The 13,241-nt window shown below is 43.0% G+C and overlaps 1 protein-coding gene across 2 annotated transcripts in view; it reads right to left on the bottom strand.

Moving 5' to 3' along the window:
* CGN (cingulin) overlaps window positions 1-13,241 on the bottom strand; it is a 380,943-nt gene that overhangs the window by 61,822 nt on the left and 305,880 nt on the right. For both annotated transcript variants that reach the window (XM_053704018.1, XM_053704029.1), the window contains 2 exons: window positions 8,913-9,031; window positions 5,431-5,539 (listed from right to left, as the gene is read on the bottom strand). In XM_053704018.1, the coding sequence (XP_053559993.1) occupies window positions 5,431-5,539; window positions 8,913-9,031 (228 nt within the window). The remainder of the gene's footprint in view (window positions 1-5,430; window positions 5,540-8,912; window positions 9,032-13,241) is intronic.

The raw sequence follows: 13,241 nt of genomic DNA, 5'->3' as shown, positions 1-13,241 counted from the left end.
TAAAATCCTTTGTTGCTTCTAAATAGGACTTTAAAGCACGAACTACATCTAAATTGTGTAACAAACGTTCCTTCTTTGAAACTGGAAACAGAAGGAACAAGTATTTCCTGGTTAGCATTCTTGTTGGAACAACTTTCGGAGGAAAACCAGGCTTAGTACGCAAAACAACCTTATCTGAATGGAACACCAGATAGGGTGGATCACACTGCAAAGCAAATAATTCAGAAACTCTTCTAGCAGAAGAAATAGCAACCAAAACAGAACTTTCCAAGAAAAGTAATTTGGTATCTATGGAATGTAAAGGTTCAAATGGAACCCCCTTGAAGAACTGAAGGAACTAAATTTAGACTCCAAGGAGGAGTCATGGGTCTGTAAACAGGCTTGATTCTGACCAAAGCCTGTACAAGAGCTTGTACCTCTGGCACAGCTGCCAGTCGTTTGTGTAAAGCAGAAATCTTAGGAATCTTACTCCAGGAGAATCCCTTGGATTCACACCAACAGATATATTTTTTCCATATTTTATGGTAAATCTTTCTAGTCACAGGTTTTCTGGCTTGTACCAGAGTATCTATCACTGAATTTGAAAACCCACGCTTGGATAAAATCAAGCGTTCAATTTCCAAGCAGTCAGCTGCAGAGAAACTAGATTTGGATGTTCGAATGGACCTTGTACTAGAAGATCCTGTCTCAAAGGTAGCTTCCATGGTGAAGCCGATGACATATTCACCAGGTCTGCATACCAAGTCCTGCGCGGCCACGCAGGAGCTATCAGAATCACTGAGGCCTTCTCCTGTTTGATCCTGGCTACAAGCCTGGGAAGGAGAGGGAACGGTGAAAACACATAAGCTAGGTTGAACGACCAAGGCGCCACTAATGCATCCAATAGAGTCGCCTTGGGATTCCTGGATCTGGACCCGTAGCAAGGAACCTTGAAGTTCTGACGAGACGCCATCAGATCCATGTCTGGAATGCCCCATAATTGAGTCAACTGGGCAAACACCTCCGGGTGAAGTTCCCACTCCCCCGGATGGAAAGTCTGACGACTCAGATAATCCGCCTCCCAGTTGTCTACTCCTGGGATGTGGATTGCAGATAGGTGGCAGGAGTGATCCTCCGCCCATTTGATGATTTTGGACACCTCTCTCATCGCCAAGGAACTCCTTGTTCCCCCCTGATGGTTGATGTAAGCTACAGTCGTCATGTTGTCTGACTGGAATCTTATGAATCCGGCCTTCGCTAGTTGAGGCCAAGCCCGGAGAGCATTGAGTATCGCTCTCAGTTCCAGGATGTTTATCGGGAGAAGAGACTCTTCCCGAGACCATAGACCCTGAGCTTTCAGGGAATCCCAGACCGCGCCCCAGCCTAATAGACTGGCGTCGGTCGTGACAATGACCCACTCTGGTCTGCGGAAACTCATTCCCTGGGACAGGTGATCCTGGGTCAACCACCAACGGAGTGAGTCTCTGGTCATCTGGTCTACTTGAATCATTGGAGACAAGTCTGTATAGTCCCCATTCCACTGCTTGAGCATGCACAGTTGTAATGGTCTTAGATGAATTCGAGCAAAAGGAACTATGTCCATTGCTGCAACCATCAACCCTACTACTTCCATGCACTGAGCTATGGAAGACTGCAGAATAGAGTGAAGAACTTGACAAGCATTTAGAAACTTTGACTTTCTGACTTCTGTCAGGAAGATCTTCATTTCTAAAGAATCTATTATTGTTCCCAAAAAGGGAACTCTTGTCGACGGAGACAGGGAACTCTTTTCTACGTTCACCTTCCACCCGTGAGATCTGAGAAAGGCTAGAACAATGTCTGTATGAGCCTTTGCTTTGGAAAGAGACGATGCTTGGATTAGAATGTCGTCCAGATAAGGTGTCACTGCAATACCCCTTGGTCTTAGAACCGCTAGAAGGGACCCGAGCACCTTTGTGAAAATCCTTGGAGCAGTGGCTAGCCGGAATGGGAGAGCCACGAACTGGTAATGCTTGTCCAGAAGGCGAACCTTAGGAACAGATGATGATCTTTGTGGATAGGAATATGTAGATACGCATCCTTTAAATCCACGGTAGTCATAAATTGACCCTCCTGGATTGTAGGTAAAATTGTTCGAATGGTTTCCATTTTGAACGATGGAACTCTGAGAAATTTGTTTAGAATTTTTAAATCCAGAATTGGTCTGAAAGTTCCCTCTTTTTTTGGGAACTACAAACAGATTTGAGTAAAACCCCTGACCTTGTTCCACAGTTGGAACTGGGTGTATCACTCCCATCTTTAACAGGTCTTCTACACAATGTAAGAATGCCTGTCTCTTTATTTGGTTTGAAGATAAGTGAGACATGTGGAACCTTCCCCTTGGGGGTAGTTCCTTGAATTCTAGAAGATAACCCTGAGAAACTATTTCTAGTGCCCAGCGATCCTGATCATCTCTTGCCCAAGCCTGAGCAAAGAGAGAGAGTCTGCCCCCTACTAGATCCGGTCCCGGATCGGGGGCTACCCCTTCATGCTGTTTTGGTAGCAGCAGCAGGCTTCTTGGCCTGTTTACCCTTGTTCCAGCCTTGCATTGGTTTCCAAGCTGGTTTAGTCTGCGAAGCGTTACCCTCTTGTCTAGATGCTGCAGAGTTGGAAGCTGGTCCGTTCCTGAAATTGCAAAAGGAACGAAAATTGGACTTATTCTTAGCCTTGAAAGGTCTATCTTGAGGGAGGGCATGGCCCTTTCCCCCAGTGATGTCTGAAATAATCTCTTTCAATTCTGGGATATTAAGCAATTTTGTCTTGGAAGATACATCCGCCGACCAAGACTTTAGCCAGAGCGCTCTGCGCTCCACAATTGCAAACCCTGAATTCTTTGCCGCTAACCTCGCTAACTGCAAAGCGGCATCTAAAATACAGGAATTAGCTAACTTAAGTGCGTGAATTCTGTCCATGACTTCCTCATACGGAGTCTCCCTACTGAGCGACTTTTCCAGTTCCTCGAACCAGAACCACGCCGCTGTAGTGACAGGAATAATGCACGAAATAGGTTGAAGGAGGTAACCTTGCTGTACAAAAATCTTTTTAAGCAAACCCTCCAATTTTTTATCCATAGGATCTTTGAAAGCACAATTATCCTCAATAGGAATGGTCGTGCGCTTGGCTAGTGTAGAAACCGCCCCCTCGACCTTAGGGACTGTTTGCCATAAGTCCTTCCTGGGGTCGACCATAGGGAACAATTTCTTAAATATAGGAGGAGGGACAAAAGGAATGCCTGGCTTCTCCCACTCCTTATACACTATGTCCACCACCCGTTTAGGTATCGGAAAAGCATCAGGGTGCACCGGGACCTCAAGGAACTTGTCCATCTTGCACAATTTTTCTGGGATGACCAGATTGTCACAATCATCCCGAGTAGATAGCACCTCCTTAAGCAATGCGCGGAGATGCTCTAATTTAAATTTAAATGTCACAACATCAGGTTCTGCCTGCTGAGAAATTCTTCCTGTATCAGAAATTTCCCCATCTGACAAACCCTCCCTCACTGCCACTTCAGATTGGTGTGAGGGTATGACAGAAAAATTATCATCAGCGCCCTCCTGCTCTACAGTGTTTAAAACAGAGCAATCGCGCTTTCTCTGAAATGCTGGCATTTTGGATAAAATACTAGCTATGGAGTTATCCATTACTGCCGTCAATTGTTGCATAGTAACAAGCATTAGCGCGCTAGAAGTACTAGGGGTCGCCTGCGCGGGCATAACTGGTATAGACACAGAAGGAGATGATGTAGAACTATGTCTACTTCCTTCATCTGAGGAATCAACCTGGGCAACCTTACTATTTGTGACAGTACTGTCCTTACTTTGTTTAGACGCTATGGCACAATTATCACACATATTTGAAGGGGGAACCACATTGGCTTCCATACATACAGAACATGATCTATCTGAAGGTACAGACATGTTAAATAGGCTTAAACTGGTTAATAAAGCACAAAAAACGTTTTAAAACAAAACCGTTACTGTCTCTTTAAATGTTAAACAGGGCACACTTTATTACTGAATATGTGAAAAACTATGAAGGAATTATCCAATCTTTACCAAATTTTCACCACAGTGTCTTAATGCATTCAAAGTATTGCACCCCAATTTTCAAGCTGTTAACCCTTAAAATGTGAAAACCCCTACAGTCCCAGCCACAGCCTTTGTTGCGACTTCACCAATCCCAGGGGGGTATACGATACCAATTGAAGCCTTCTAGGAACTTTTTCAGTGGATACCAGACCCTCACACATGCAGCTGCATGTACTGTACTCAAAAGTAACTGCGCAATAATGGCGCGAAAATGAGGCTCTGCCTACTACAGGAAAGGCCCTTCCTGACTGGGAAGGTGTCTTAACAAGTGCCTGGTGCTAAAAATATTAAAAAAGTGTGAAATTCACTTCAAACTGCATATAATACTTAAATAAAGCAATCGATTTAGCCCTTAAAAGTGTCTACCAGTTTATAGCCCATAATAAGCCCTTTATTCTGTTTGAGTCTAAGAAAATGGCTTAGCGATCCCCATGAGGGAAAAATGACAGCCTTCCAGCATTACACAGTCTTGTTAGAAAAATGGCTAGTCATACCTTGAGCAGAAAAGTCTGCAAACTGTTCCCCCCAACTGAAGTTCTCTCAGCTCAACAGTCCTGTGTGGGAACAGCAATTGATTTTAGTTACTGCTGCTAAAATCATACACCTCTTTTAAACAGAACTATTCATCTCTTTCTGTTTCAGAGTAAATAGTACATACCAGCACTATTTTAAAATAACAAACTCTTGATAGAAGAATAAAAAACTACAACTAACACCACAAACTCCTCACCATCCCCGTGGAGATGCTACTTGTTCAGAGCGGCAAGGAGAATGACTGGGGGGGCGGAGCCAGAGGGGGGACTATATGGACAGCTCTTGCTGTGTGCTCTCCTTGCCATTCCCTGTAGGGGAGGAGAATATCCCACAAGTAATGGATGACGCCGTGGACCGGACACACCAATGTTGGAGAAAGGGAGATGCTGCTGAATTTTGACTGAGTGACTTAACTTGCTGCCGTGGACACAGTCTCTAGAAAGCAAAATTGGGCCTAACCTTTTTATTTCCAGAATTGCAATACCTCTCATATGACAGTGAAAAAAATGAGTTTTGTATCCCTTTAAATTACTAGAAAAAGGGGGAAAATACAGTTATGCAATTTCTTTACTATGCATTAATGAACATATATTACAATCTCAGTGTTTCATGCTCCTTTAACTAGTCTCACACTATCACGCAGTGTTTTTAATACTCATGCACCTTCTCATATTCCCCTGGAACTCCAGGGCTTGGAGTAAGAGCCATAAGGAGAAGAGAAGTCTGCTAATTCCAGCAGGAGAGTCCTTGCTGATATCTGTTCCACACAATCTTATTGCTGCCTTACCTGGTCTTTCTGGTCATTGACTTGAAGCCGGTCGTCTTCCAACTGGATGTTCAGCTCTTTCAGTTTCCTCTCCAGCTTGCGATTAGAGGACAGCAGACCGGTCTTCTCCCTACACAACGAAACAGAAATACTCATCACGGTTATTCACTAAGAGAAATAATATATTATATTTTTAGTAAATTGTGAGCCCAGGCAATGCTAAACCACCACTAGAATATACAACGTTTCTAATATTAAGATCATATATGCCTGTTGTGCATTGTGTAAGAACTTAAATATCCTTCAGATTCTCTAATTAGGGGATAACAGTTCTGTTCTATATTAGAGATGTTTTACACACAATCTCATAGTAAGGTGTGACATATATATGATTTGCTGTTCTGTTCTAGATTCAGATTTTATTTTCATGTACAAATACCTCATCAGTTGTAGCTTCTCTAAAAACAAACCCATATATCAGTGCATACCACATTATCAACACCATACACAATACTCTGAGTATGAAACACAGAATGTTTATTTGGTGATTCAAACAGAGAATAAAATAAATAATAATAAAAAAAGGTTACCAAATCTACTTCATTCCCATGGTATTCTTTGTTGAAGATGAGCACTACATGGCAGGAGATTTCAACAAAAGATACCAAGAGAACAAACACAATTTTAGAATAGAAGTAAATTAGAACATTGTTTAAAATTGCATGCTCTATATGGATCATGAAGGAAAAACGTTGGGTTTCATGTCCCTTTAAAACCCACACACTCATGGAAAGATACTATAGGTATTCTCCAGCGCCATCTTGTGGCTAGACTCACCGAGTGCACACCAGACACAGCTTGTGAGTAATTGACCGTCACGTCATGATACAATAATAAAAAAGACCATCATCATAAAAGGACATGGGAAAGCAGATTACACCGCAAAATTGTTAAATAAATATGTTGACAGATAAATCCACATGCCACAGTTTTTTTTTACCAACAGCTATTATGCATTAGAAATATATTTTAATAATAAACCAATAGACCCTTCATGCACTTAGCACCGCACTGCCATAAAAATGACTCAATGCTGGGCGATGGAAATTATAAATGGCTAAATAAAGGGACAATAAAAGTAATTTTTTTTTCTAGTTTATGTACCAAAAACGATTTTTTACATAGCAACTAAGCTGCCTACAAGACAAGTGTTTTTAAAAGCATTTGCCATTTGCAGTCTCAGGAAATGCCTCTTATAGGTTGGTTTATCTTAGCTTTTTTTTGCCGTGGCCATGTGAGAAGAGATACAGGCTCCTGCACAAATCAACCAATAGCTGTGCAACATGTGGGAGGGTCAGGGTCCTGTATTTCATTGTATGCTCTCCAGCCATTCTGGGGAGAGTGGGAAAACTACAAATTAGAGAAAAAGCAGGCAAAGTAAATAATATAAGCACTCTGCAAGGCTTTTTAAATGTACATTTGATAGGGAATTTAATTTTGAGCTTAATGACACTTTAAATACTTTATTGAGAATGGATCTCTGCTGGGTTAATACAAGTGGGCACTAGAGCAGCATTAAGTGCAATAGGTTAGTTATAAAGTTTTCACACCTCAAAAGTGTCTACTACATACGTCTTCCAGAAGATGCGTCTATTCTTTTACTGGTTAGATTTTACCACTGCTGTGTAGAGATGCATCCACAATCCTTTATGTCACTTTACCTCTGTTTAGTTGTAATAACCTTTAACCCCTTAATGACCGGACCATTTTTCAATTTTCTTACCCTTAATGACAATGGCTATTTTTACATTTCTGCAGTGTTTGTGTTTAGCTGTAATTTCCCTCTTACTCATTTACTGTACCCACACATATTATATACCGTTTTTCTCGCCATTAAATGGACTTTCTAAGGATACCATTATTTTCATCATATCTTATAATTTCCTATAAAAAAAATATAAAATATGAGGAAAAAATTGAAAAAAACACACTTTTTCTAACTTTGACCCCCAAAATCTGTTACACATCTACAATCACCAAAAACACCTATGCTAAATAGTTTCTAAATTTTGTCCTGAGTTTAGAAATACCCAATGTTTACATGTTCTTTACTTTTTTTGCAAGTTATAGGGCCATAAATACAAGTAGCACTTTGCTATTTCCAAACAACTTTTTTTCAAAATTAGCACTAGTTACATTGGAACCCTGATATCTGTCAGGAATACCTGAATATCCCTTGACATGTATATATTTTTTTTTAGAAGACAACCCAAAGTATTGATCTAGGCCCATTTTGGTATATTTCATGCCACCATTTCACCGCCAAATGTCATCAAATAAAAAAAAAAGTTCACTTTTTCACAAATTTTGTCACAAACTTTAGGTTTCCCACTGAAATTATTTACAAACAGCTTCTGCAATTAAGGCACAAATGGTTGTAAATGCTTCTTTGGGATCCCCTTTGTTCAGAAATAGCAGACTTATATGGCTTTGGGGTTGCTTTTTGGTAAGTAGAAGGCCGCTAAATGCTGCTGCGCACCACACGTAAATTATGCCCAGCAGTTAAGGGGTTAAATTAGGTAGCTTGTAGGGAGCTTGCAGGGTTAATTTTAGCTTTAGGGTAGAGATCAGCCTCCCACCTGACACATCCCACCACCTGACACATCCCACCCCCTGATCCCTCCCAAACAGTTCTCTTCCCTCCCCCACCCCACAATTGTCCCCGCCATCTTAAGTACTGGCAGAAAGTCTGCCAGTACTAAATAAAAGGAGTTTTTCTTTTTTTTAATAAAAAAAAATAAAATGTTTTAGCTGTGATGGACTCCTGCCTTAGCCCCAACCTCCATGATCCCCCCCCCCAGCTCTCTAACCCTCTCCCCTACCTAATTGCCGCCATCTTGGGTACTGGCAGCTGTCTGCCAGTACCCAATTTGCCCCCCAAAAAAGTGTTTTTTTTTATCTTTTATTGCCATTTTAAATTTTTCTGTAGTGTAGCAGCCCCCCACAATACCCCAACCCCCTCCCCCTCCCAGATCCTTATATATTTATTTTTTCCCCCCTCTTCCCTGCTCATTGGTGTCAGTGTGGGTAGCTAATCGCGCACGCGCATACGCGCCCCCGCACGCTCCCGGCACCCGGCGTGCACATTGCACTTACAGGAGCCGGATGCCGGGTAGCGATGGGCCGCCCACCCGCCTCCCTGTTGCGCTCCCACCCACCAACGAACCGGCACCATCGCTACCGGTGCAGAGAGGGCCACAGAGTGGCTCTCTCTGCATCGGAGTCTTCTGAAAGGGTATTGCAGGATGCCTCCATATGGAGGCATCACTGCAATACCCTGAGAGCTGCTGGAAGCGATTGCGATCGCTTCCAGCACTCTCTTAGACAACTGACGTACCAGGTACGTCTATTGTCATTAACTGTAAGTTAATGCATGACGTACCTGGTACGTCAGTTGTCATTAAGGGGTTAAACACCAAACTCTGATATGCAGCCCTACTTACCTCTCCTCTGACTGCAGCCTATCCTGGACCTCTTGCAATTTGGCTTCCAGCTGGGACACATTAACATTAGGCTTTTGCTGGCCCTCCATACTGGCCAAGCGGTTCTTCAGATCTTTGTTCTATTAGAAGATGGAAGGGAGAAAGCAAGACTAGTTTAAGAGTTATCAGGTTAGGAGGAGTAAGTGTTTTAGGTTATGGGAGTGATGAGACAGAGAATGAATAAAACAAAGACAATTTATGCTTACCTGATATATTTATTTATTTCTTGACACGGTGAGTCCACGGATTATCATAATTACTGTTGGGAATATCACTCCTGGCCAGCAGGAGGAGGCAAAGAGCACCACAGCAAAGCTGTTACATATCACTTCCCTACCCACAAACCCCAGTCATTCGACCAAAGGGAAAGGAGGAAGGAAGTAACATAAGGTGCAGAGGTGCCTGAGGTTTATAGGAAAAATAAAGTGTCTGAAAAATACAGGGCGGGCCGTGGACGCACCGTGTCAATAAATAAATACATTTATCAGGTAAGCATACATTTTGTTTTCTTTATAATGACACGGTGAGTCCACGGATCATCATAATTACTGTTGGGAACCAATACCCAAGCCAGAGGACACAGATAAGGGAGGGACAAGACAGTTAACCTAAACAAAAGGCACCACTTCTTGAAGAACCGTTCTCCCAAAAGGAGCCTCAGCCGAAGCAAAAGAATCAAACTTATAAAATTTAGAAAAAGTGTGTAAAATCTGTTCCACAGAAGCTTCATTTTTGAAGGCCCAAGAAGAAGAAAAAACCCTTGTGAAGTGAGCCGTGATTTTCTCAGGAGGCTGCTGTCCAGCAGTCTCACATGCCAAGTGAATAACGCTCCTCAGCCAAAAAGAAAGAGAAGTAGCCGTAGCTTTCTGACCCTTTGCGATTCCCAGAAAAAACAACAAAGAAGACTGGCGAAACCCCTTAGTCGCCTGCAATCAATATTTCAACGCACGAACCACATCCAAGTTGTGCAACAAATGCTCTTTATGAGAAGAAGGGTTAGGACACAAAGAAGGAACAACGATCTCCTGATTAATATTCCTATCCGAAACCACTTTGGGAAGGAAACCTAAGGCAGTATGCAGGACCACCTTATCGGAATGAAAAATAAGGTAAGGGTATTCACACTGCAACGCTGAAAGCTCAGAAACTCTTCAAGCCGAAGAAATTGCAACCAAAAATAAAACCTTACAGGATAACATCTTAATATCCAAAGAATGCATAGGCTCAAACTGAGCCTGTTGAAGAACTCTAAGAACCATTTTAAGACTCCAAGGAAGAGTAACAAACTTAAACATAGGCCGGATTCTGACCAGGGCCTGACGAAAAGATTGAACATCTGGCATGTCCGTCAGACGTTTGTGTAACAAAATAGATAAAGCAGAAATTTGACCCTTCAAAGTACTTGAAGACAAACCCTTCTCCAGACCCTCCTGGAGAAAAGACAAAATCCTAGGAATCCTAACTCTACTCCAAGAGAAACCTCTTGATTCACACCAATACAGATATTTTCGCCATATCTTATAGTAAATCTTTCTTGTCACAGGCTTACGAGGCTGAATCATGGTCTCAATGATAATATCAAGCGTTCAATCTCCAAGCAGTCAGCTTCAGAGAAACAAGATTTGGATGAAGGAAGGGCCCATGAAGTAGTCTCCAAGATGGAAGAGATGACATCTCCACCAGATCTGCATACCAGATTCTGCGAGGCCACACCGGCGCAATGAGAATCACTGATGCCCTCTCCTGTCTGATCCGAGCAATGATCCGAGGAAGGAGAGCGAACAGAGGACAAACGTATGCCAGACAGAAATTCCAAGGAACCGCCAGAGCATCTATCAGTACAGCCTGAGGATCCTTTGACCTTGACCCGTACCTCGGGAGCTTGGCATTCTGACGAAATGCCATGAGATCCAACTCCGGCTGCCCCCACTTGAGAATCAGACTGGAAAACACCTCCAGGAGAAGCTCCCACTTCTCCTGATGAAAAGTCTGCTCAGAAAATCCGCCACCCAACTGTCCACCCCTGGAATGTGGATCGCAGATAGACAGCAGTTGTGAGTCTCCGCCCACTGAATAATCTTGGCTACCTCTGTCATGGCCAAGGAACTCAGAGTTCCTCCCTGATGATTGATGTAAGCCACTGAATTTATGTTGTCCAACTGAAACCTGATAAACTGGGCTGAAGCCAGGCCAGAAGAGCATTGAAGATTGCCCTCAGTTCTATAATGTTTATGGGGAGAACAGACTCCTCCTGAGACCATAGCCCCTGAGCCCTCAATGAGCTCCAGACTGCTCCTGTCATGATCCAGTCTGGAATTGAACCTGGGACCTGTTTCTATTTCTGCTGCTGTTCTTTTCCAGCCTGTTGTCTTACCTCTTTGCCACCAGATGGCTTGATCACAGGCTAAGAATATTGGGTTTTTCTTTTTGCTGCAACTTTGGCTCTCTGGCTCCACCTGCTTACCAGCTGAAACAAATCATTTAATCAGCAGCCTGCTATATCTGGGAGGTTTGCTTGCAGTTCTGGGCCTTGACATTGAGTGTTATACTCTGACAGACCCTCTGGTCCTGTTTCCTGAGTGAAATACAGATTTGTTGGATTTCCTGGCAATTGATCTTGGCTAATCCCCTGATAATTCCTAAGGACTTTTGCTTGCTTGTTACCTGTTACTACAGGTTTCCAGTTTGCAGTCTATGCAAGTTTCCTGTCTGTTACTACAGAGTTCCAGTCTACAGCATATGCAAGTATCCTGCCTGTTATTACAAAGATCTGCATTCCTGTCTGTTACTACAGAGTTCCAGTCTACAGCATATGCAAGTATCCTGCCTGTTATTACAAAGATATGCATTCCTGTCTGTTACTACAGAGTTCCAGTATACAGCCTATAATTCAAGTCTACAGCATATGCAAGTATCCTGCCTGTTATTGCAAAGACCTGCATTCCTGCCTGTTATTACAGAGTTCCAGTCTACAGCATATGCAAGTATCCTGCCTGTTATTACAAAGATCTGCATGATATTACAGAGTTCCAGTCTACAGCATATGCAAGTATCCTGCCTGTTATTACAAAGATATGTATTCCTGCCTGTTACTACAGAGTTCCAGTCTACAGCCTATAGACTTTGCCTTATCTAGTTTGCATATCTCTGCATTGCTAATTATCCTATCAATAAAACCATCACCTTTATTTCCAAAAACCTTGTACCTGTTTAATTATGCCAAAAAGGAAAGACTCAAGCAAACAAAACACAACTTTAACCCCAGAACCTGACACCTCTGCACAACAGCTCCCAACTCCTGAACCTGCTCCCTTGCAGAGTATGACAGCTCCCCATCCCAGCAGGCTAGCATCCATGGACACAATCACCCAGGAAGGCCTGTGGAAGCAGGTTTCCTGGGAGAGATGACCCTGAGACAACCACCACGGGAGAGAATCCCTTGCTGCCTGATCCAGATTTATTCGCGGAGACAAGTCCACATAATCCCCCTTCCATTGACTGATCATGCATAACTGCAGAGGCCTGAGATGGAACCGAGCAAACGGTATGATGCCCATAGCCGATACCATCAGACCAATTACCTCCATACACTGAGCCACTGATGGCCGAGGGGAAGACTGAAGGGCAAGACACGAGTTGAAGATCTTTGTTTTTCTGGCCTCAGTCAGAAAAATCTTCATCGATAGGGAATCTATTATGGTTCCCAAGACCACAACCCTTGTAGCTGGAATCAAGGAACTTTTTCCCAAATTTACCTTCCATCCCTGAGAACATAGAAAAGACAACATCATCTCTGTGTGGGAGTTTGCTTGTTAAAAAGATGGCGCATGAACCAGAATGTCGTCCAGATAAGGCACCACAGCAACCCCCGCAAAAAGAGAACCGCCAACAAGGCTCCCAGGACCTTTGAGAAAATCCTGGGAGCCGTTGCAAGACCGAATGGAAGAGCCACAAACTGAAAGTGTCTGTCTAGGAACGCGAACCTCAGAAACTTGTGATGGTCCCTGTGGATGGGAATATGCAGCTACGCATCCTTCAACTCTACTGTTGTCATGAACTGGCCCTCTTGAACCAGAGGAAGAATGGAACGAACAGTGTCCATCTTGAAAGACGGAACTCTGAGGAACTTGTTTACACTCTTGAGATCTAGAATTGGTCTGAAAGGTCCCTCCTTTTTGGGAACCACAAACAGATTGGAGTAGAATCCCATACCCTGCTCCTGTTTTGGAACAGGAACTATCACTCCCAGGTCGGAAAGATCCTGAACATAGCATAAGAACGCCTCTCTCT

This window comes from Bombina bombina, chromosome 1 (genome assembly GCF_027579735.1).
Source record: "Bombina bombina isolate aBomBom1 chromosome 1, aBomBom1.pri, whole genome shotgun sequence".
Classification (NCBI taxonomy): domain Eukaryota; kingdom Metazoa; phylum Chordata; class Amphibia; order Anura; family Bombinatoridae; genus Bombina; species Bombina bombina.
Note: the sequence above shows the minus strand (reverse complement) of the source record. Positions and strands in the feature narration are given on the sequence as shown.